The sequence below is a fragment of the Balaenoptera musculus genome, chromosome 17 (assembly GCF_009873245.2).
Source record: "Balaenoptera musculus isolate JJ_BM4_2016_0621 chromosome 17, mBalMus1.pri.v3, whole genome shotgun sequence".
NCBI lineage: Eukaryota > Metazoa > Chordata > Mammalia > Artiodactyla > Balaenopteridae > Balaenoptera > Balaenoptera musculus.
In genome coordinates this window covers 42,089,172-42,110,059 of record NC_045801.1, presented here as the reverse complement: position 1 = coordinate 42,110,059, position 20,888 = coordinate 42,089,172, and the positions used below count along the sequence as shown (strand labels likewise).

Genomic DNA, 20,888 nt, shown 5'->3' with positions numbered 1-20,888 from the left:
CACTCTGACCCACTTTTTCCCATTCTCTATGCCTTTTTCATGCTGCTCACCCTGACATAAACATCCTTTCTCCCCAATACAGCTGAAATCCTACCTACCCCATTCTAAAGCTTGGCTTAAATATCCTTCCTCAACACAGCCCCAGCAAAAATAGAAATCCTTAAGTAATAAACATATTAAAGATTTAACATAAATGTCTATGTGTGCTTTAAGAATCAAGGTTTTATTTATTTCCACAAATACTAAAATAGCAATATTTACAAAAACATAAAAGACTATAGATATCATAAATTATAAACATATAATTTTTGCTATTTTTATTCTAAATAAAATTTTAATTTTGTTCATTAAAGTTTTTACTGTGATTTTACTGTGAAAGAAATCTTTTTTCAGACTAAGACATTCCAAATGAATTGACATATTAAATCTTGTAGTCAAAATATATAACATCTCCAATAGAATATCTTATTTTGCTGGACAAAAAAAGGAGGAGGAGGAAGGGGGTAATTGACACAATTCCCCTGATTTCATAACCCACCAATTTTTAAAAGCAATTTTAATGAAATAAATATTTCTAATTTTTTAACATGTAGGATATTTTTGTGGATTTTTACTTCTGTGGAATAGCAGGGGGGAAAAAATTACAGAGAAACAAAAACTGAGTGCTGGTCATTGCTCTGCCATAAAGAGCTTTGTTACATCAAATAAATCATTGAGTTCTCCCTGGACCTCGGTTTCATTACCTCAAAACTGAGGTGGGAAAAAGTGTTCTCCAAATACCTTCCATCCCTAAAATCCTAGGACTTACTCCATCAAAGAATGAAAGCATAAAAATCAATGTCATACAGACAAGCTTCTATTTGGCTAGTATTGCTTCTAAATTAGACTGACTTAAAAACTTTGCACTACATACAGCTTTCAAAGTGCTAATTAAAAATGTTGAAGATTCAGAACTTTGAAAGAATACTGATGTATTTATATATGTTATTTATGTATATGTTACTAATCAAAATAAAACATCTTTTGTAAGGCCAACAATTAAAACATCTTAGGAAAAAAATTAGAGGAAGACAAAAAAATTTATAACCATACCAATCAGCGTTTTAATATGTATCAAAGGAAAATTAAATAATTAGAAAATCATGTCAAAAAGCCTTTTTCATAATAGAGATTAACAATATTTTTTAAGAATATATACTCTGGGACTTCCCTGGTGGTCCAGTGGTTAAGACTCTGTGCTTCCACTGCAGGGGTTAGGGTTAGGGTTAGGGAACTAAGATCATACATGCCATGCGGCGTGGCCAAAAAAAAAAAAAAAAAAGAATATATACTCTGCTTCAGGATATTCCCAAATGAAAGTAATTTGGCCAAAATTAAAATTATCAAATTGCAAGACTGCAAAAAAAAATCTTAGAGACTATTATATTCAGATAGATCATGCCGTAAGCGAACTGCTTTCAGCTTCTCCACTTCAATTTTTGCTCTTAGCAGCTCTTCCTCTAGCTGCTGCCTTCTTTTCAATCCATCCCTCTTCTCCTGAACATATAATCCAAAATTTTTTTGATTTTCTAAAATTATCTGATGCTCCTCTTTCAGCATTTGCAGAATCTGAGGATCATACCCTAACTGTGACCTAAAATTTTCTCCACTTTCATGCCGAAAAATATCATCTGTCCTTGGGATAGAAGATGGAGACGATGTCATTCTCATATCAACAGAGGAAAGTGACGGTGACAAAGATCTTTCCATAACATGTACTAATTCATGTTCTTCTCTTTGCTCTAAAGTATCACTCTGTTGAGAATTTAAAGCCAGTGGAGGAGGGGGCTTAATGTCTTCTTCTTGCTTCACCTCCACTGTAATAGCAACTGGATGGTGGTCCAACATTACCTGTAGTGAACTTGTACCAGCCTGTGCTTCCTCATCCAAGTTTGCACTACAGCACACAAAAAAGCATTATAAAATGTAAATCAAATGAATACAAGAGCATTTTAAAGCATAATTTCATATTTAATATACATTAAATTATCAAGCTATAAAGAAAATTATGAAACAAAAAATATTTTTAACCCTTGGAATAATAAATTAAAGTGACTACGGTTGGGATTTTAATTTTATATATATATATATATATATGGCTCTCTCCATCCTTAACTTTAAAATTGGGCTCTTAAAAGAACAGGAACTTACAAATACTACACAAGGCTACTGAGGTAAATTACAAAAGAAAAGGCATCTTTGATACTCTCAAAGAGATACCAATTGTCCCTATAAGCCTGAGGTTCTTAAATGGTGTAGTGTCATTTAATTCATTCTGGGCCTTGCTATCCCGACACCTTAGTCCTAGACCTCCTGCTTCTCCTCTCCTGTCCTGATCTAAAAATCACCAGGGTCTATGACTTCCAAGAGGACAGTGGAAGGCAATCTCTGAGACGTACTGATTTCTGTATTTGTCACACACACACACACAGGAAAAACAAGATTGTGTATGATTTTGGGTATGCCCAACTATCAGGGGGTTCTCCTAACTATCCAATTTCAGATGCAATGGTGTTTCCCCTTTACCTATCCTAAACCACATGACTCAGGTGATCTTTAAGTCTTTTAACCAGTGGTCAGGTGAAGTGTACAAGGGCAAGGGTTTAGATCTACCACCAGATCATCAGTACCCAGTATAATACTCTACTTGGAACCTCACAGGTACTCATCATATGTTGAATGATTGAATAAATGAAATGGTTTTTTTAATGCAATGTTTTTTTAATGGCCTATATATGATATATTGAAAGTTTATTAAATTTACATGAAATTTCCATAAAATATGCATTCCTATTAGAGGCAACTACAGTTTTAGCATAATTTAAACTTTGACATTATAATATTTGTTATGACATAAACACAATGTTCCTTAAAATTCTGTTGGTTTTTTAAATAATTTCATGTATAACATGAAGTTGTGAATTAAGAATACATAATGTGGGGCTTCCCTGGTGGTGCAGTGGTTGAGAATCTGCCTGCCAATGCAGGGGACACGGGTTCGAGCCCTGGTCTGGGAAGATCCCACATGCCGCGGAGCAACTGGGCCCGTGAGCCCCAATTACTGAGCCTGCGCGTCTGGAGCCTGTGCTCGGCAACGAGAGGCCGCGATAGTGAGAGGCCCGCGCACCGTGATGAAGAGTGGCCCCTGCTTGCCACAACTAGAGAAAGCCCTCGCACAGAAACGAAGACCCAACACAGCCATAAATAAAATAAATAAATAAAAATTAAAAAAAAAAAAAAAAAGAATACATAATGTTTCTTGAGGGTTTTTTTCTTAAATTTATGTTTCTGCCTAACTTAAAAATAAAAGTTATCGAGGTGAAAGAGATTATTGGAACATTAATGGAAACGCTACACTTCACATTATTTAAATAACATTTTATAAATTATAAATAAGTAATATAGGTTAGAATACATTCTACATGGATGATTAAAATGCTGGAACAAGTTTAAGTAGAACATAAGGAAAAGAATTTAAACTCCCCATATGTCACTTACTAATAACATTAAATTGCCAGAAATATCAGATATTTGTCTAAGAAGTACAAATGAAATAATAAGATATCTAGTATGTTACGAAAAATCTATTTGTAGATTATATAAATTCCTTCATTTTCATTCTTGTCTTCTTTTGTCATTTTATGATTTTCAAAAGCAAAACAATGGAATATAAATGTAATTCAAATTAGTAAGATTTGCTTTTATTAACATCTCTAAATCCTGGATTGGCAAAAAGTTAAAACAACAGATATAAATTAAATTTTTTAAATCCACATAATTACTTCTCCAAATTAGTATGTATAATAGACTATAAGATTCACAATTAAACATAGACAATATACTCCCATGTAAATTAAAAATATGCCTTATATCTGGAATATTCCATTCCACTTTAGTTAAAACATTACAAATAAGGCATAACAAAGTCTAAAAATGATTTAGAGAAGGTCACAAAAAAAATGATAAAACAGAAAAGGACTTCTAAAATTTATGAATATGAACTCTGAGGATCAAATTGGTTATAAAAACCACAAAATATAATCTGATGTTAAAGAGAGGTAAATATAAAGACATAAATCAATGTCAAGTTGTAGAATAATGCCTTACAAAATAGTTGTATATACTTAAATATGTTAAATTATATAAGCAGTAATATTTTCCTTATTAAGTATAGAGTTTGATGAGATTAACAGTCATATTTATATAGAAGCATAATTTAGTGTAATTATAAACTTCTGAGATAATTAAGATTTGAGATGATGTCAAACAGGTATAAGTATATTAAATACATAAATATATTATAAATTAAAATGCTAGTATAGAGAAAGTGGCAGAGCAGACATGCTAACAAAAATAAGCATTTAATTGGCATATTTCTGATATTCTTACCTTTAAAATCTGAAAAACTGATTGTTTAAACAGTAGGTATGGAAATGTGTAAATCAACTCATTTTATCAGAGAAATGTTGGTGTCCCAAAGATTGACTGTGTAGGTATATATATTCTATGTATGTACGTGTATATATACCATACATACGTACACACACACACACAAGCGGTCAAAATGTAAATATATCTTTGTATCTTATATATTATTTCTCTTCTGTATCAGTGTATTTTTAAAATACACAACTTGATAAAACTACAGTTTCTATGTGTAGTTTTCAAATTATAAAAACCTATACCCAAAAGGTAGTTTTATACCTATAATGCAAAGCCACTGTTCTTTATGATTCAAAGAGGGGAAAAATTTTAATGAGTATAAAACAGTCTTACTGTGGAGTTTTTTTTTTTGGACATTCAGCATACTAGGAGGATTTAATCATTTGTCATCACAGTGAACAGTTTAGGAAGTGACCCCATGAATTAATATACTGTGTATCAACGTCTTGGATTCCCACTGGTGCTATTTTTTTACTATGCTATCAACTAGAAATAAGAAGTATATGGTAAGAAGCTGGGCTCAAAAATATTATCCTAGTAGATTATCAAAATAACAAATATGTTTGGCTAAAAAGGTTTTTCCATTTCTTCCCTAACTTCAAAGGGATTTCATAGGTAATTAATAATTTTGCTTATATAATGACTCTTCCACCAATAGGAAAGTGACTTGTAAAGTTCTGTTTGAAAGGTTCCTCAACTAACAAGGAGTTTACCGTTTGCTTACATTACCCTAAATGATTCAGAAGAAGCCTGTAGCTGCCATTTTTATCTTTTGCCAGAGGTTAAAATCTGAATCAGCAGCAGGATAATAGTTTTTGAAGATTTCCAGGCAAGTAGTCATGTAGAGCACAAATTCAACCAAAAAAACTGTTTCTAATCCAGTTGCTCTTATTGATATATTAAAATTCATAGTTTGAAACCCTTGCAGAATAGTATGGGAGAGCTTACCCTTTCCTGTATAAGCCCAAATCAAAGTGAAACTAGACCATTAATGTGTAAAAACAACAAAAATTTTTAGTTTTATTAAGTAATCTGAATCCCTAATTAGGCATTAACTCCTTTTCTTGTGTTTCCTTGTCTTTTTTATTTTGAATGTAAGTTAGAAAAATACTTTAAACTGTACATTTAAAAATACTTTAAACTTTAATATATACAATGATGCCATTAACAAGTTTACTTAATTGTTCATTTTAGGTTTTTAGCTCAATTAATATTCAGTAAGTGTAGACACTGATAATTCATTAAAAAAAGCAAGGGTTCCAGTTTTCCTGTAACTGCTAACTTTATACAAAATTGAAAATTCTAATGAAATGTAATCTTAAATGAAATAAGAAAAAGGTATCTCTCAGAAGCTAATTAAACAATTTAATTTTAAAGCTTAAAAAGTTTATGAGGTAATGTCACAAATTACATCCCATTTATTCCTCCCTAACCTTTACTTTTTAGAAACTACAGAAGGAGGGAAGGGGGAGGGGAAGACAATAAAAAGTGGCTTGAATCCAGTGCAGCAGAAAAATTCCTTATAGCCTCACTTTTCTTTTTTAAGAAGGCAAAACAAAGACACTATTCACTGCTCCCGTAGTGGGGATGCTTACTATGCATATCTTTATCACAACTAAGCCAGAGCCCAATAGATTAGGAGGCGCCATAATTTTCACAACAAAATAAAATAAAGCTTACCTTTGTATGTGGTTCCTGTCTCTTATCAGGCAAAAACTGGAAATCTGGGGAATCATCTCCATAACTTTCTTGGTTGGCTCAGAAATATTGCTTTTAAAATCTGATTGGGTCTCTTTTTGCTGCAATAGCTCCTGTTTGGCATATTCTTTGAGCCTTTTGTAAAGAGTGCGTAGGCCCTGCGCTGTTCGAGGAGGGCGGTCTACTCCACTTGCATTATAGTTAACTGCTATGATATCCCAACATCTATTCTTTTCCACTATTACTGAATGTTTGTTAGTGTGTTCTTCCAGAATTTTAACATATGGCTTCACAAGCTTTAACAAATCAAGCTTTTCAGATAAGGTAAAATTGGAAGATCTAGCTTTTCCTACCATTGTTCTTTTCAAATTAAGTAGGCAGTTTCTGAAACCACCATGCAGCCTTCAGCTCTGCTCAGCTCTTTTCACAAACAGAAAAAGATCAGGCTTAACTAGGCTAGCCTCATTTAGGCCCACGCCTACAGGGGAGGGTTTATTAAAATTCCTCCAGCTTAAGCTGACGCAGGTTCAGGAAATCTGCTTAAGCCAAGCCTGACCTACATAAAGCTTCTCACTGAAGAAGACAGGAAGGCACAAGCAAAACACACTTGTGTATAAAGAGAACAGCTCGAGGTAGGATTTAATACACAAAGGTCTAGAGATAAGCATGGAACACAGCTAAAAATTAGCTAATTTAGGGAGAATATCGAATTCCGACACGTTTGCCTAGCTGATAGACTGAAACTGCATTGCAGTATCACTTTAATAAAAACAAAAGAACTGTTTTGTACTATTTGTTTACAAATCCAGTAGACAGAAAAATGAAAAACTAAAGATATGAGTGGTGAATGTAGTGATTCCTAACAGAGCCCCTAATCACTGTTTCTGAGCTGCTGTTCTCCCTTACAAAATCTGCATAATGCTGGTCCTGCTGTCAATCAGGAATTGCATATCCTCTAGCTAGTTAGGTTACACCCAGCTCAGACTCCACGGTAAAGCTAAGCTTCTCCTTCATTTTACAGTCTACAGTAGCCACCGTGTATTTTTTTTTTCAGTTACTTAAGAAGAAATTTTTGTTGAACACTAAATCTAAAAAGCAGATAAAAATTGTTTTTAAAGCAATGCATTATTCCAGCTGTAACGCACATGAATATGCTAGCCTGCTTTACCATGTGTAAAAAACACCATTCACAGTGAGAACAGCATAATAACACCTTAAGACTGCACACAACAAAATCGCATTTGCTATTATTATAGAGTACGATCTTTATTTAGCCATATTCACACAATTTGGACTATGAAAGGAAACAGCTAGTCTAGTCATTTGCAAGGCCACCAATTTGTGTGTTTAGGATATATTTTCTAATCTCTGTCTGAAACATGATAAATAACAATGTAAACAAATAAGCCTATTTTCTCCTGATACACATGTTTCTCCAGATAGGAGAATGAATTAGAACATACTTGAACACAGTTCCATTCAATCAATTACTGAACACCTGTAACAATGTTCTCAAGCAATGAGAAAGGCCCAAAGAAAACAAAGGTAAATCTAGATACAGCCCCTATCCAGAGAATACAGTTCTACAGAAATCTCACCAATTTTCAATTACTTTGTTTTTCATTCTTTCAATAGAAGAGAATTAAATTAAATTTATTAAGTTCTCACTCTGAGCCAGACAATATGCTAGAATGTGTTATTTGTCAGGAAATGTGTTATTTGTCAGGAAAAAAAGTGAAAGATTGCTGGGTGCACTATAGGATGCTAGGTGTTTTCTGGCATACTCTACTGGGTAATCTGATTCTTTAGTAGTCCTAGCCTTTCACTGTCTTTGAGCAGTTTTACTGCTGAGTAAAACTGTAGAAAATAATAATGCAAATGATTCTTGCCCCTAGAGATGCAAACTGAAAATTGACCTGCTCCAACAACCTGACCACAGTTACTCAAAGGAAAGCAAGAACACAGGATACATACTGTCTTTAAACAATATTATTATTTTTGGAAGAAATACAGGCATTGTGTTAAGAAATGAAGTGCTAATGGAAATGTGAAAAAACGTTCAATCTCACTATCAAGGAAATGTATACCAAAAATGATTTTCATCCATAAGACATCCATAAGGATGTGAAAAAACGTTCAATCTCACCATAAAGGAAATGTATACCAAAATCGATTTTCATCCATAAGACATCCATAAGGAAATGTGAAAAAACGTTCAACCTCACTATCAAGGAAATGTATACCAAAAATGATTTTCATCCATAAGACTGGCAAAATTCTTAAAGACTGAAAATGTCAGGAGTGGATGAGGGTGCAGGGCAAAGAGTACTCTTCTGTACCGTTCATGAGAGTGTAAAATGGCATTTGTGATGGCAATCTCAGAGTATGTATTAATAGTTTACATGTGTAAAAACTTCTAAAATTGCAGTTATTTTACTTCTCAGAATCTACCTTGAAAAATACTCAAACACACAAGGAGCAGCAGAGCCTTCTTAGTAGTTGCATAGTATTGGAAGCATTCTAAGAGCACATCAGTTGGGGACAAGTTAAAGTCACTAAAGTATACCCATACTATGGTCTACTCTGGGCAGCACTAAAATGCAAAAGGTAGATTTCTGTGTATTGACATAGAACAAGCTCCAAAATACATGGTAAGTGAAAAAAGCAAGTAAAACAAAAACACATACAATATAATCCCATTATGCTTACCCAAAACACCCAAAGCTAAATATTTCTGTAGGTACAGAAAATATATGTGTAGGTATAGAATGCAGGTCCATACATAGGTATGAAAATGTACTCCAAGAAGGGCTGGAACTCTTCTGCCTAATTACAGGAGCCATGAGTTACAGGTAGCTATGGAGCATTTTTTTTTTTCTTTTTTTGGCCCCACTGGACCACCAGGGAAGTCCAGTTATTGAGCATTTTAAATGCGGTTAACGGGACTGAATTTTTTACTTTATTGAATTTTAATTAATTTAAACAAAATTTTTTACCTGAAGCAGCATATTTTTCCATTAAACACAACTTCATTGTTTGGGTAGGATTACATTTTACTTAACCCTTTTGTCACAAATGATACTATTGTTTCTAGTATTAAGGACAAGAGCTCCCTCCTTGACCAAACGTAGTCAGGCTCCTCTGAGCCTTCTTCTCAACTAGGACTTTAGCAAGAATCCTGCTAATAAACCAGTTTATAGAGAATCCCCCTACCCTTGATACCTAACCAGATTCTTCATACTCCCACCCTTAATATCTAACCAAGTTCCTCTCAGTAATTTTCCACCCACTGACTCCCTTACCCTGCCCATTGGCTATAAATCCCTGTTGTATTGCAGGTGAGTCCAGTCTCTCCCCACTGTTGCAAGTCTTTTTTTTTTTTTTAATAAATTATTTATTTATGTATTTTGGCTGCGTTGGGTCTTTGATGCTGCGCATGGGCTTTCTCTAGTTGCAGTGAGCAGGGGCTACTCTTCGTTGTGGTGCGTGGGCTTCTCATTGCGGTGGCTTCTCTTGTTGTGGAGCACGGGCTCTAGGCGTGCGGGCTTCAGTAGTTGTGGCATGCAGGCTCAGTAGTTGTGGCTCACAGGCTCTAGAGCACAGGCTCAGGAGTTGTGGGGCACAAGCTTAGTTGCTCCGTGACATGTGGGATCTTCCTGGAGCAGCGATCGAACCCATGTACCCTGCACTGGCAGGTGGATTCTTTTAACTTATTTATTTAATTTATTTATTTTGGCTACATTGGGTCTTCGTTGCAGTGCATGGGCATCTCACTGCGGTGGTTTCTCTTGTTGCGGAGCACAGGCTCTAGGCGCATGGGCTTCAGTAGTTGCAGCACACGGGCTCAGTAGTTGCAGCACACGGGCCCTAGAGCACACGGGCTTCAGTAATTGTGGCTCACGGGCTCTAGAGTGCAGGCTCAGTAGTTGTGGCACATGGGCTTAGTTGTTCCACAGCATGTGGGATCTTTCCGGACCAGGGCTCAAACCCGTGTCCCCTGCATTGGCAGGCAGATTCTTAACCACTGTGCCACCAGGGAAGTCAGCAGTAGTCTTGAGTAAAGTCTTCTTGCCTGTTTAACTTGTCTGGTAGAATTTTTCTTGACATTACACATAATCACATCAGCAGTGTAGTCAATCTTAAATTGATTCTGCTTGAATGAATTTTTTCTATGCACTGATATAACATTTAATGGATTTGTCTGAATATTTTATGCAGACAGCACAAATTATAGTGATACCCTTTGTAAACTGTAATTGATTATTAATCTGAATTACTTATTCTGTCTTAATTATAACTAAATTATTTTTCTAGCTAAAAAAATAATGGGCAAACTTTTTAATATAAAAAAGTATAGGGGCTTCCCTGGTGGCGCAGTGGTTGAGAATCTGCCTGCCAATGCAGGGCACACGGGTTCGAGCCCTGGTCTGGGAGGATCCCACATGCCGCGGAGCGACTAGGCCCGTGAGCCACAATTACTGAGCCTGCGCGTCTGGAGCCTGTGCTCCGCAACAAGAGAGGCTGCGATAGTGAGAGGCCCGCGCACCGCGATGAAGAGTGGCCCCCACTTGCCGCAACTAGAGAAAGCCCTCGCACAGAAACGAAGACCCAACACAGCCATAAATAAATACATAAATAAAAATTAAAAAACAGGAGCTGTTGTTTTAAAAAAAAAAAAAAAAAAAAAGTATACTACTGATGCAGAATCAAGTGCAGATGCAGAAGCTAGTACTCTTTCTGGAATAATAAAGAAAAAAATGAGAGACCAAACTAAAGCATATTACATATTTCACACTGAATACCAAATGCAATTTGCTAAAGCAGAACAACAGGAATAAGCTGTTTAATGCATTTTAAAAAGTTAAAGAAAATAAACTAGACAACGCTAAGAGACATTGTCAACAGACACATAGTAAATCTGACAAGCAGTTTCCTCTCAACAAACAAGAACTGATGAAGTTTAGTCACCTCAAATCAGAATTAAATATCCAGAAATATTTTTAAATAATATGTAACAAGGTCTGACCTTGTAACTTTGGCCAGCTATAAAATAGTTTGGTTTCTTGCACACACAAAAAAAGAAAACCATTTTTAGTAAAGAGACGGTAAAAATACATATATACTATTTCAGTTATGGAAATTTTGTCAGAAAATTATGGGGAAAAGATTTTAAACGATGTTTTAAAAATGAAAGATTTTCAATTAAGCAACCAATAATTGCCTGTAGAATACAAGACCTAACATATCAAACATCAATTGATACAATATTTTTCAAATTGCAAGTACTTCTCTTTAGATTTAAATGAGTTATACAGTAAGTTATACAATAAAAGTTATACAATAAAAGAGATACTGCCCTATTAACACATGGGTCACATTTTATCTCAAAGGACTTCAAAATTTACAAAGAAATGTTATCAATTCATGACCAAATAGATATATGAACTCATAACACAGATATTTTTTAATCTATATCTGTCAAAGAATTTCAGCTAGACATGGAAAAATAATAGTTCTACTACAATAGATGATGCTCTGTTAGGTTAAGTTTAAAAATCTGGATTTATTGAAATTTTAAAACAAGAAATTAATATTTCATTTATTACTCTGTTCCACACACATTATGAAAATATTGTGCTCAACTTTCTAGAGCAGACTCTATGAAAAATGTCAAGAATATAGTTGTTAAAACCATTTGGAATACATATGCAAATACCAGTTTATGGAACTGGTTAAAAAAGAAAAAAATAGAACACTATTTAGTGATATTTTTTGTTCTTTGCCAGTGCTCATTGGTTGAGTCATGGAGAGTTTTATAAATTATTGTACTGTCTATAAAATTTATAATTACTATTGTTTATAATTATTGTACTGTTAACTCCAACTCAAGATTTTTTTAAAAACAAAAAGAATACTTGCTAAACATTCAATAATCAAAGACAAAAAAATGGCAATGTGATTTACATTTTCTCATCAATATCACACTGTATATGAGTGAGCTAAATTTGAAAATCCAAGGAAAAGAAAGGCATATTTGTGACCTGGTTAGATAGGTAAAAGAATATATGTTTAAAGTAAAAATTTCCATAAAAATACAAATCAGTAACTAACCATATATATCCCTCTAACATGAATCGACAGAAAATTTTAATTATAATTAAGTTTTATGTAAATTGCATGAAAAAACTACAAGAAAAATTTGAAAAACACTTTGTTGATATTGATCAATTTAGAGCTGCTTTTAAACTTATACATTGCTCTTTTGAATTCAATGTTAATAATACTGAGTTGACACAAGAATTAGTAAATCTGCTTAACTTGGACAGACATATTTTTTTTTGAAACTGACATGCTTTTGTTTCCAAGTCACATCAATTCTTCTAAAAAAGATGAACTAGTTCTGTTCATGTAGATACAAATATAAACAGAAATTTTTTAAAACTCAATTCAGCTAATGGACAACTTTTATGTATGTTTAGAACTTATTTATTTCATAAATATTATGAAATCTAAATACTAATCAAGAATTCAAAATAAAAATACAGCATCCAAATTGAGATATGCTGTAAATGTAAAATATACACCAGCTTTCAAAGACTTAATATGAATAATAATAATTAATAACTTTTAGGGCTTCCCTGGTGGCACAGTGGTTAAGAATCCGCCTGCCAATGCAGGCGACACGGTTCGAGCCCTGGTCCGGGAAGATCCCACATGCTGCGGAGCAACTAAGTCCGTGCGCCACAACTACTGAGCCTGCACTCTAGAGCCCACGAGCCACAACTACTGAGCCCACGAGCCACAACTACTGAAGCCCGTGCGCCTAGAGCCCGTGCTCTGCAACAAGAGAAGCCACCGCAATGAGAAGCCCGTGCACTGAAAGGAAGAGTAGCCCCCGCTCGCCGCAACTAAAGAAAGCCCGCGTGCAGCAACGAAGACCCAACACAGCCAAAAATAAATAAATAAATAAATAAATAAAAAATAATTAATAACTTTTAATTACATGTTCAGATGATATACATATTGAGTTAATTAAAATGTATAATTAAAATTAATTTCACCTGCTTCTTTTTACTTTTTTAACATGGTTACTAGAAAATTTTTTAATATTTATATATGATTTATATTATATTTCTATTGGACAGCTTTGGTATAGAAGCATAGGCACCAAACTAATGACAGCAGCTATTACTGGAAGGAGACTAAGATTGACAGGAACAGTTAAGAACCTTTAACTTAACTGTATTATTATGAAATTTATAAAAATATATTCATATTACTTAATCAAAATTAAATTATAAACAATTCTTACAAACTAAGAAAAACAATGCAACAGAAAAACAAATACAGAATACAAACAGAATTTAAAGAATAAAATATAAACGTCCAATATATAAAGAGCTCAACAAGTAATCAGGGAGATGGAAAGTAAAAGACCATAGTTGTTTTTACCCATTGAACTGGCAAAAGTTAAAAAGTTTAATAGCATGTGTTAAGGAATTTGGGGAAATAAATTCTCTCGTAATGATGGCAGAGCCATTTCAGAAGGCAATTAGCAAACCATATTAAAATATAATGTAAACACATTATGATCTGACAACTGAGAAATATTTGCATAAGTTCATAAGACCACATGCACAAGGATGTTCATTGCAGGATTGTTTTTAATAAAAATCCTAAATTAATCATGTTATATTCATACCGTGGTATACCCTGCAGCAATTAAAAGAATAGGTACATCTATATGTTCTAAAATGAAAACAAAAGACTCCAAAGCATACTAGTGAGAACTACAAAGTACTCTCAGCACAGAACAACTCCATCCAAACCCCTGCATTAAGAGACTTGACCAACACTAGGATGGCCTCTAGCAGCCTAAAGGCCCCAACCTAGCCTCCTTGTGAGTCCTATTCTGGAAAAGCTCAGAGCTATCAAAAGAATTTACTGTTTGTTCTAGCTAACACCTGACCCTAGGTCCCTGACCTCCCTTTAGTAGCACATTTACTAAATCTCCCACAACTCAGGAGTGTCTTTCTCAAGGACCTGAAAGTCATTCCTTTGAAATGTAATTATCAGGAAGAACAGAGCCAAGGCCTCCCAGTCTTAGTGAGAAGGGAGAATCCTAACTTTGATAACTGCTAGCTAGCAGACAGAGCTGCCCTAATCTCATTTACACAGACCTACCCTTCGTAATTTTTCACTTCCCTGACTCTACTTGAGCTCCCTCTCTGACTCCCTCATCCTCCCTTCAAAAGCTGCACAAATCAGAATGGAGCTCAGGTCTTTACCCCACTGTCAGGAGTTATTGAATAAAATCTGTTTCCACTGCTTTAACTAATGTCTGGCTTTGTTTATCTTTGACACTAGTGAATGAAAAACTCAAGTTGTAGGTAGATATATGTATACTGTATGGTATCATTTATTTGAAACACACCACTCACATCAATAATACCAATTTCTACAGGTAAAATATATAAGAGCCTAGCTTTACCTGTAGTATTTTAGATAATTTTATGGGGAGAAACGTATTTAGGTACATTAATCTTAATGAATGCATGAAGTATTCTGAGGAAAATGTACTGATGTCTGCAACTTTAAAATTCATTTTTTAAAAATAAGATAGGGACTTCCCTGGTGGTCCAGTGGGTAAGACTCCGCACTCCCAATGCAAGGGGGCCGGGTTCAATCCCTGGTCGGGGAACTAGATCCCACATGCAAGCTGCAACTAAGAAGCCCGCGTGCCACAACTAAAGATACCGCATGCCGCAACTAAGACCTGGCGCAGACAAAATAAATAATAAGTAAATATTTTAAAATAAATAAATAAATAAATAATAAAAGTAAGATAGACTGATGGATGAATAGATGAATATATATGCAATAAAGCAAATACAGTAAAATTTTAATTCTGGAATCTAGGTGGTTGGTATATGGGTAGTCAATGTAAAATGATCAACTTTTCTTAATGTTTGAGAATTCTAATATGTTCAAAAAAGTATCCTTAAAAATAAAATAATAGCAGCTAATATATTTTAACTCTTTAGCTATTAAAAATGTGAGAAGTCTGAACAATGCTAAATTTCTAAAATAGAATTTAGATAATTAGATCTATTAAACTTAATAAATAAGGAATAACTGTGGGTAGGAGTGATTTTTTTTTTTCTATGAACTACTTGCTAGGCAAAAAGCTCACCATGACTACTGAGATTATTTCTATATTTTAGGAGATAAAAAAAAAACAACACCAAGGTAAGGATATTATGCCTTATTAATCTTTGTCTTAGCCCAGGTTCTCTGGCAAACAGGGCCTGAAGCAATGACTAGAATGCTGAGGCTTTACTTGGGCGTTGCATATACAGGGCATCAAGAGTGAAAAAAATTAAACTGAAGCAAGGAACTATGTAAAATGGTGGCTGGGGGACTTCTCTGGCGGTCCAGTGGTTAAGACTCCGTGCTTCCACTGCAGGGGGCACGGGTTCGATCTCTGGTTGGGAAGGCCACGAGGCTAAAATATAAGTAAATAAATAAATACTATTTTTAAAAGTGCTGGCTACGTCTTTCCAGCAAGCTATGAAAACACAGAGTAGGTCGCTTGGCAAATGCATCCACTTGGTACTCTCTTTGGAACGTCTCATAGACTACAAACAGAAACCATTCCTCAGAGTAGTCCATGGAGGAAAAAGTGGAATTTATCAGGCAGGTTCCCTCCCGTCTCCCATTTCCCAGTGGCCAAGCTCACCCCACTAGGAATAAACTCTACCGCACTTTCAGCTTGTGTCATCCAGCCTCCACACGGGCACAGGGTGCTACCCCCAAGCCCTGTGGTGTGGTGTGTCATCCACCAGACCCTCTCAGGGTGTGGTTCATCGGCCCAGTGGGGTGGCGGCCACCGTGAGATGGTGGCTCAGGTGAGGCAGCACAGTGCGGTACAGTGAAGCAGTCAGTCTAGGAAGCACACGGTGGCAAGAGAATCTGAGAAGGCATATATCACACTGCAATATGTGAGGAAGATGACACTTTAAAAATCTGCCACATAAAAACAGGGTTAAAAGCCAGGGTGAATCCAAACCCTAAGAATCATTCTCAGTTATAGCGTTAATATCTCATACTTCAGCACTGTGCTTTGGTGATGATACCCTGTAATGTTAAGCACTCAAGACAACCAAAACCAGGAATTCCCTGGCGGTCCAGTGGTTAGAACTCAGCACTTCCACTGCCACGGGCCTGGGTTCAATCCCTGGTCAGGGAATTAAGATCCTGCAAGCCACGCGGTGCAGCCAAAAAAAAAGACAATCAAAACCTAGGTTTTAACAGGGATCTTGAAAACCCTTACAGAACTGAAAGAAGTCTAAGAAGGAAAAACTCAGTGCTCCTGCTATGTTTCTCCTCTACTTTCATACCACTCCGACACCAGCTGGGTGTTCTACATTTCAACTCAATTCTGACACTATCTATCTGGAGATAGCATCACATCCCACAGGTTAAGGGCTCAGTCCCACAAGACTGCTCCCACCCCACTTCAGATGCCAATCACAAGTCCAGGTTGTCAGCTGTGCTTCTGACCAATCGGCTATAAATCAGAGGTTCCTAGGACCCCCTCCTCAGGTTCAATTAATTTGCTAGAGCAGCTCACAAAACTCAGGAAAACAGTTTACTTACTTTTACGAGTTAATTATAAAAGTATATGATAAAACTGGGAGATTGGAATTGACATATATACACTAATATGTATAAAATAGATAACTAATAAGAACTTGCTGTATAAAAAAATAAATTAAATAAAATTCAAAAATAAAAAAAAAAAGTATATGATAAAAGATGAACATTCAGACGGAAGAGACGCATAGGCAAGGCACAGGTAAAAGGCTCGGAGTGTCTATGCCCTCTCTGGGCACCACCACTCCCTCAGCACCTCCATATGTTCACCAACGCGGAGGTCTCCAAACCCCGTACTTTTGGGATTTTTATGGAGGTTTCATCACATTGGCATGATCAACCATCAACTCCATTTCCAGCTCATCTCCCCTCTCTGGAGAATGGGAATGGGGCTGAAAATTCCAACCTTCTAATCACGGCTTAGTCTTTCTGGTGAGCAGCCCTCAACCAGGAGCCCACCCAGAGTCACCTCGTTAGAAAAAAAGACATTTCTATCACCCAGGAAATTCCAAGGGATTTAGGAACTCTGTGTAAGGAACTAAGGTCAAAGACCAAATATTAGAAGAAAAAAAGATGCTCCTAAAGCTCTTATCACTGAGGAAATTACAAGGGTTTTAGGACCTCTGTGCCAGGAACTGGGGGTAGAGACCAATACAGACATTTCCTATTATCTCACAGAGTCAAATTTTGAAAACTTACTCCAGCCATGCTATGTGAATCACAGACCTACTCTATACAATCTAAATTTACATACATTTTCTTTAAATAGCTCCCAGCCACCTATTAAGGAACTCAGTTTAACCAAGTCTTATCTTTGGGTAAAAACATTGTAAGCTAAAGGAAACTAGCCTTTTGTTAAATTTTGTATACTAAAAATGTTGCTAAAGCTACTCATCTTTATTTTAACTATTTTTTTCACTTAATCATTTTTCAGTATAGTTAACATGGGTGTTCCCCCAGCATGTAGCAGCAAGGAAATTTTGGTGAGATAGCTCCCACGTCCAAGGAAGGGATGGAGAGTATGTATCTGATGATTCTCAGAGGCACTTTAGGCTTCTTCTTCACTGCGGTACAATAGGTCTAAAGTTAAGAATCCCTCTGGGCACAGGAAAGTAACTCAATATCAGCACAAAGTTAAGAAACCTTATTTAATGATTATGAGTAGGGACCATCTACATATCATCAGATTGACGAGAAAAAGGAAGTATGTGGTCCCAGTGGTTGCTGGTATCTATCATTTAACATGAGGGGAACCAGTCTAAGAATGAAGCCAATCTTGTGGATGACAGAAGTAGACAGAAATTGGGATCATAATGACATCCTTTAAACTGCTACATCAGTCAATCCTAAAGCCTGCAATTTCCAGATACACATGCTAATAAAATTCAATTTTATAATCCAGTATTTTTAACAATGCTTGAACCAAAAGCATATTAACTGATATTAAAAAAATTTTTTCCTTTCTTTCCATTGTGCTTATCCTGTTTGCCCATTTTATCTTGCTTAAATCACCACTTCTGCACATTTTGTTTTTATTTTATTTTTTTTAACATCTTTATTGGAGCATAATTGCTTTACAATGTTGTGTTAGTTTCTGCTATATAACAAAGTGAATCCGCTATATGTATACATATATGCCCATATCCCCTCCCTCTTGCGTCTCCCTCCCACCCTCCCTATCCCACCCCTCTAGGTGGTCACAAAGCACTGAGCTGATCTCCCTGTGCTATGCAGTTGCTTCTCACTAGCTATCTATTTTACATTTGGTAGTGTATATATGTCAATGCTACTCTCTCACTTCATCCCAGCTTACACTTCCCTCTCCCCATGTCCTCAAGTCCATTCTCTACGTCTGCGTCTTTATTCCTGTCCTGCCCCTAGGTTCATCAGAACCATTTTTTTTTTAGATTTCATATATATGTGTTAGCATATGGTATTTGTTTTTCTCTTTCTGACTTACTTCACTCTGTATGACAGACTCTAGGTCCATCCACCTCAATACAAATAACTCAATTTCATTTCTTTTTATGGCTGAGTAATATTCCATTGTATATATGTGCCACATCTTCTTTAACCATTCATCTGTCGATGGACACTTAGGTAAATGCACATACCTTGAGACCTTTGATACCCTAAGGTATCCTATGAATACATTCTCACATATGATTATAATATACAGATATTCATTGTAGCTTTGTTTGTAATAAGAAAAGATACCAAGCAACCTAAATATCCATTAATATGGCACTGGTTAAGTACATTTGGCAAATCCACACAATGGAATATTATGTAGTTTTTAAAAAGAATGAGGTAGGGGAGTTCCCTGGTGGCCTAGTGGTTAGGATTTCGGGCTTTCACTGCCATGGCCTAGGTTCAATCCCTGGTCATGGAACTATGAGATCCCGCAAGCCATGCGGCGGGGCCAAAAAAAAAAAAAAAAAGAGAAAGAAAAACAAAAGAATGCAGGAGTTCTAAATGTACTGAAAAAAGATTTCAAAGATAAATCAAACATCTATAAATTAATTATAAACCAATAAAATTCAAAAATCACATTAATTTAATGACAGTGTTATTTTACTGAAATTAAACTGCTAATCACAATATAAGTATGGCACCAAAAGATTTGGCACATACAAGTCCTTTTGTGTTCAACAAGCTTCTTCTCCAATACGGCATATGAGGGCTCAATTCTTTTTTGACCATCCTTAATCTGAATATACGAAACCTTCATTTGGTAGGAGTATACCCCATTCTGTCTACCTCTGTTCTCATGTGCAGACATGAAATCTTGTAATAATACTCAATTATAGGGCTTCCCTGGTGGTGCAGTGGTTAAGAATCCACCTGCCAATGCAGGGGACACGGGTTCAAGCCCTGGTCCACGAAGATCCCATGTGCCGCAGAGCAGCTAAGCCCTTGTGCCACAACTACTGAGCCTGTGCTCTCGAGCCCGCAAGCCACAACTACTGAGCCCATGTGCCACAACTACTGAAGCCCGCATGCCTAGAGCCCCTGCTCCGCAACAAGAGAAACCACAATGAGAAGCCTGCACACCACAACGAGGAGTAGCCCCCGCTTACTGCAACTAAAGAAAGCCCGTGCGCAGCAACGAAGACCCAACACAGCCAAAAATAAATAAATAAATTTATTTAAAAAAAAAAAAGTCAAGTAGCACTTAAAAAAAAAAAAACTCAATTATATGGTGGCCATCCGAAAGATCCAACATAGGCTTATATACTTTTATTCATATTATTTAAAAGAAAACACAGAATTCTAAGCTTCTCTGAGAATTTATAAACCCCTGAAAATATGTCCAAACATCTCCAGGGACCTAAAAATCATTAGAAAAACACTTCTCTCTCCAACAGAGATTTTATCACTCCCTTTTTATACCTTTAATCTTCCGCTCTTCAATACCTCTTTCTTCTCAACCCACAACATACTAGCTTTAGAAACAACAACCAAAAAACCTCTGTGGTTCCCTGCTATCCCTCAAGATACTACTCCTTCCCTTCAAAACCAAATTTCTTTATTGATTTACATACATTATTTATTTACATTCACTGACTCCATTTTCCTCTCTCCACTCATCACATATCCATTACAATATGGCTTTTGCTCCAAACACTTTCAGAAACTATTCTCTTTTAAGTATTACCAATACTTGCACACTATAATGTTCCAGCAGCTCCTTCTTAACTTCTTGACTTACCTGAAGTACTTCAGAGCCAAAGGGCTTAGCCAAGGGACTCAACTACAAGTTTTTCAAGATCCCTTCAATCAGTCATAAAATGTTTTTGAATTCATACTGTTTGACTTAAAACCCGAACAAGAGAAAGTTCCTGCCTTTGTATGCCACAGTTTAGTGAAGGAGACTCAGGTAAATAGATAAAATATAAAGAGTATAAGCTGAACAGCCTGAGGGAGAATTAATGGTCTCATCTTACACTTCATCACAATGAAAAGGAATCAGAAAGAATGAAAAAATTTCTTTGTTTTTCTAAAGAATGTAAGTATAGCCGTGAGTATCAGAAGGTCTAGGGTTCCCTTTA

General features: G+C 35.8%; 2 protein-coding genes across 4 annotated transcripts in view; both read right to left on the bottom strand.

Moving 5' to 3' along the window:
- Positions 1–20,888, bottom strand: part of RAD54B (RAD54 homolog B) — a 103,269-nt gene that overhangs the window by 55,322 nt on the left and 27,059 nt on the right. Inside the window, exon 1 of one of the 3 annotated variants that reach the window (XM_036830966.1) lies at positions 1,891–1,921. The exons of the other annotated variants lie outside the window; for them this stretch is intronic. The gene's annotated coding sequence lies outside the window, so the exon portion shown is untranslated. Of the gene's footprint in view, positions 1–1,890; positions 1,922–20,888 lie in introns of those variants that run through there. 3 annotated transcript variants of the gene reach the window in all.
- Positions 1,223–6,580, bottom strand: LOC118883826 (fibrinogen silencer binding protein). The gene is made up of 2 exons (XM_036830967.1): positions 6,163–6,580; positions 1,223–1,936 (listed from the first exon to the last, which is right to left on the bottom strand). Exons 1-2 carry the CDS (start codon positions 6,534–6,536, stop codon positions 1,411–1,413), a joined length of 900 nt encoding a protein of 299 aa, XP_036686862.1. The 5' UTR covers positions 6,537–6,580; the 3' UTR covers positions 1,223–1,410.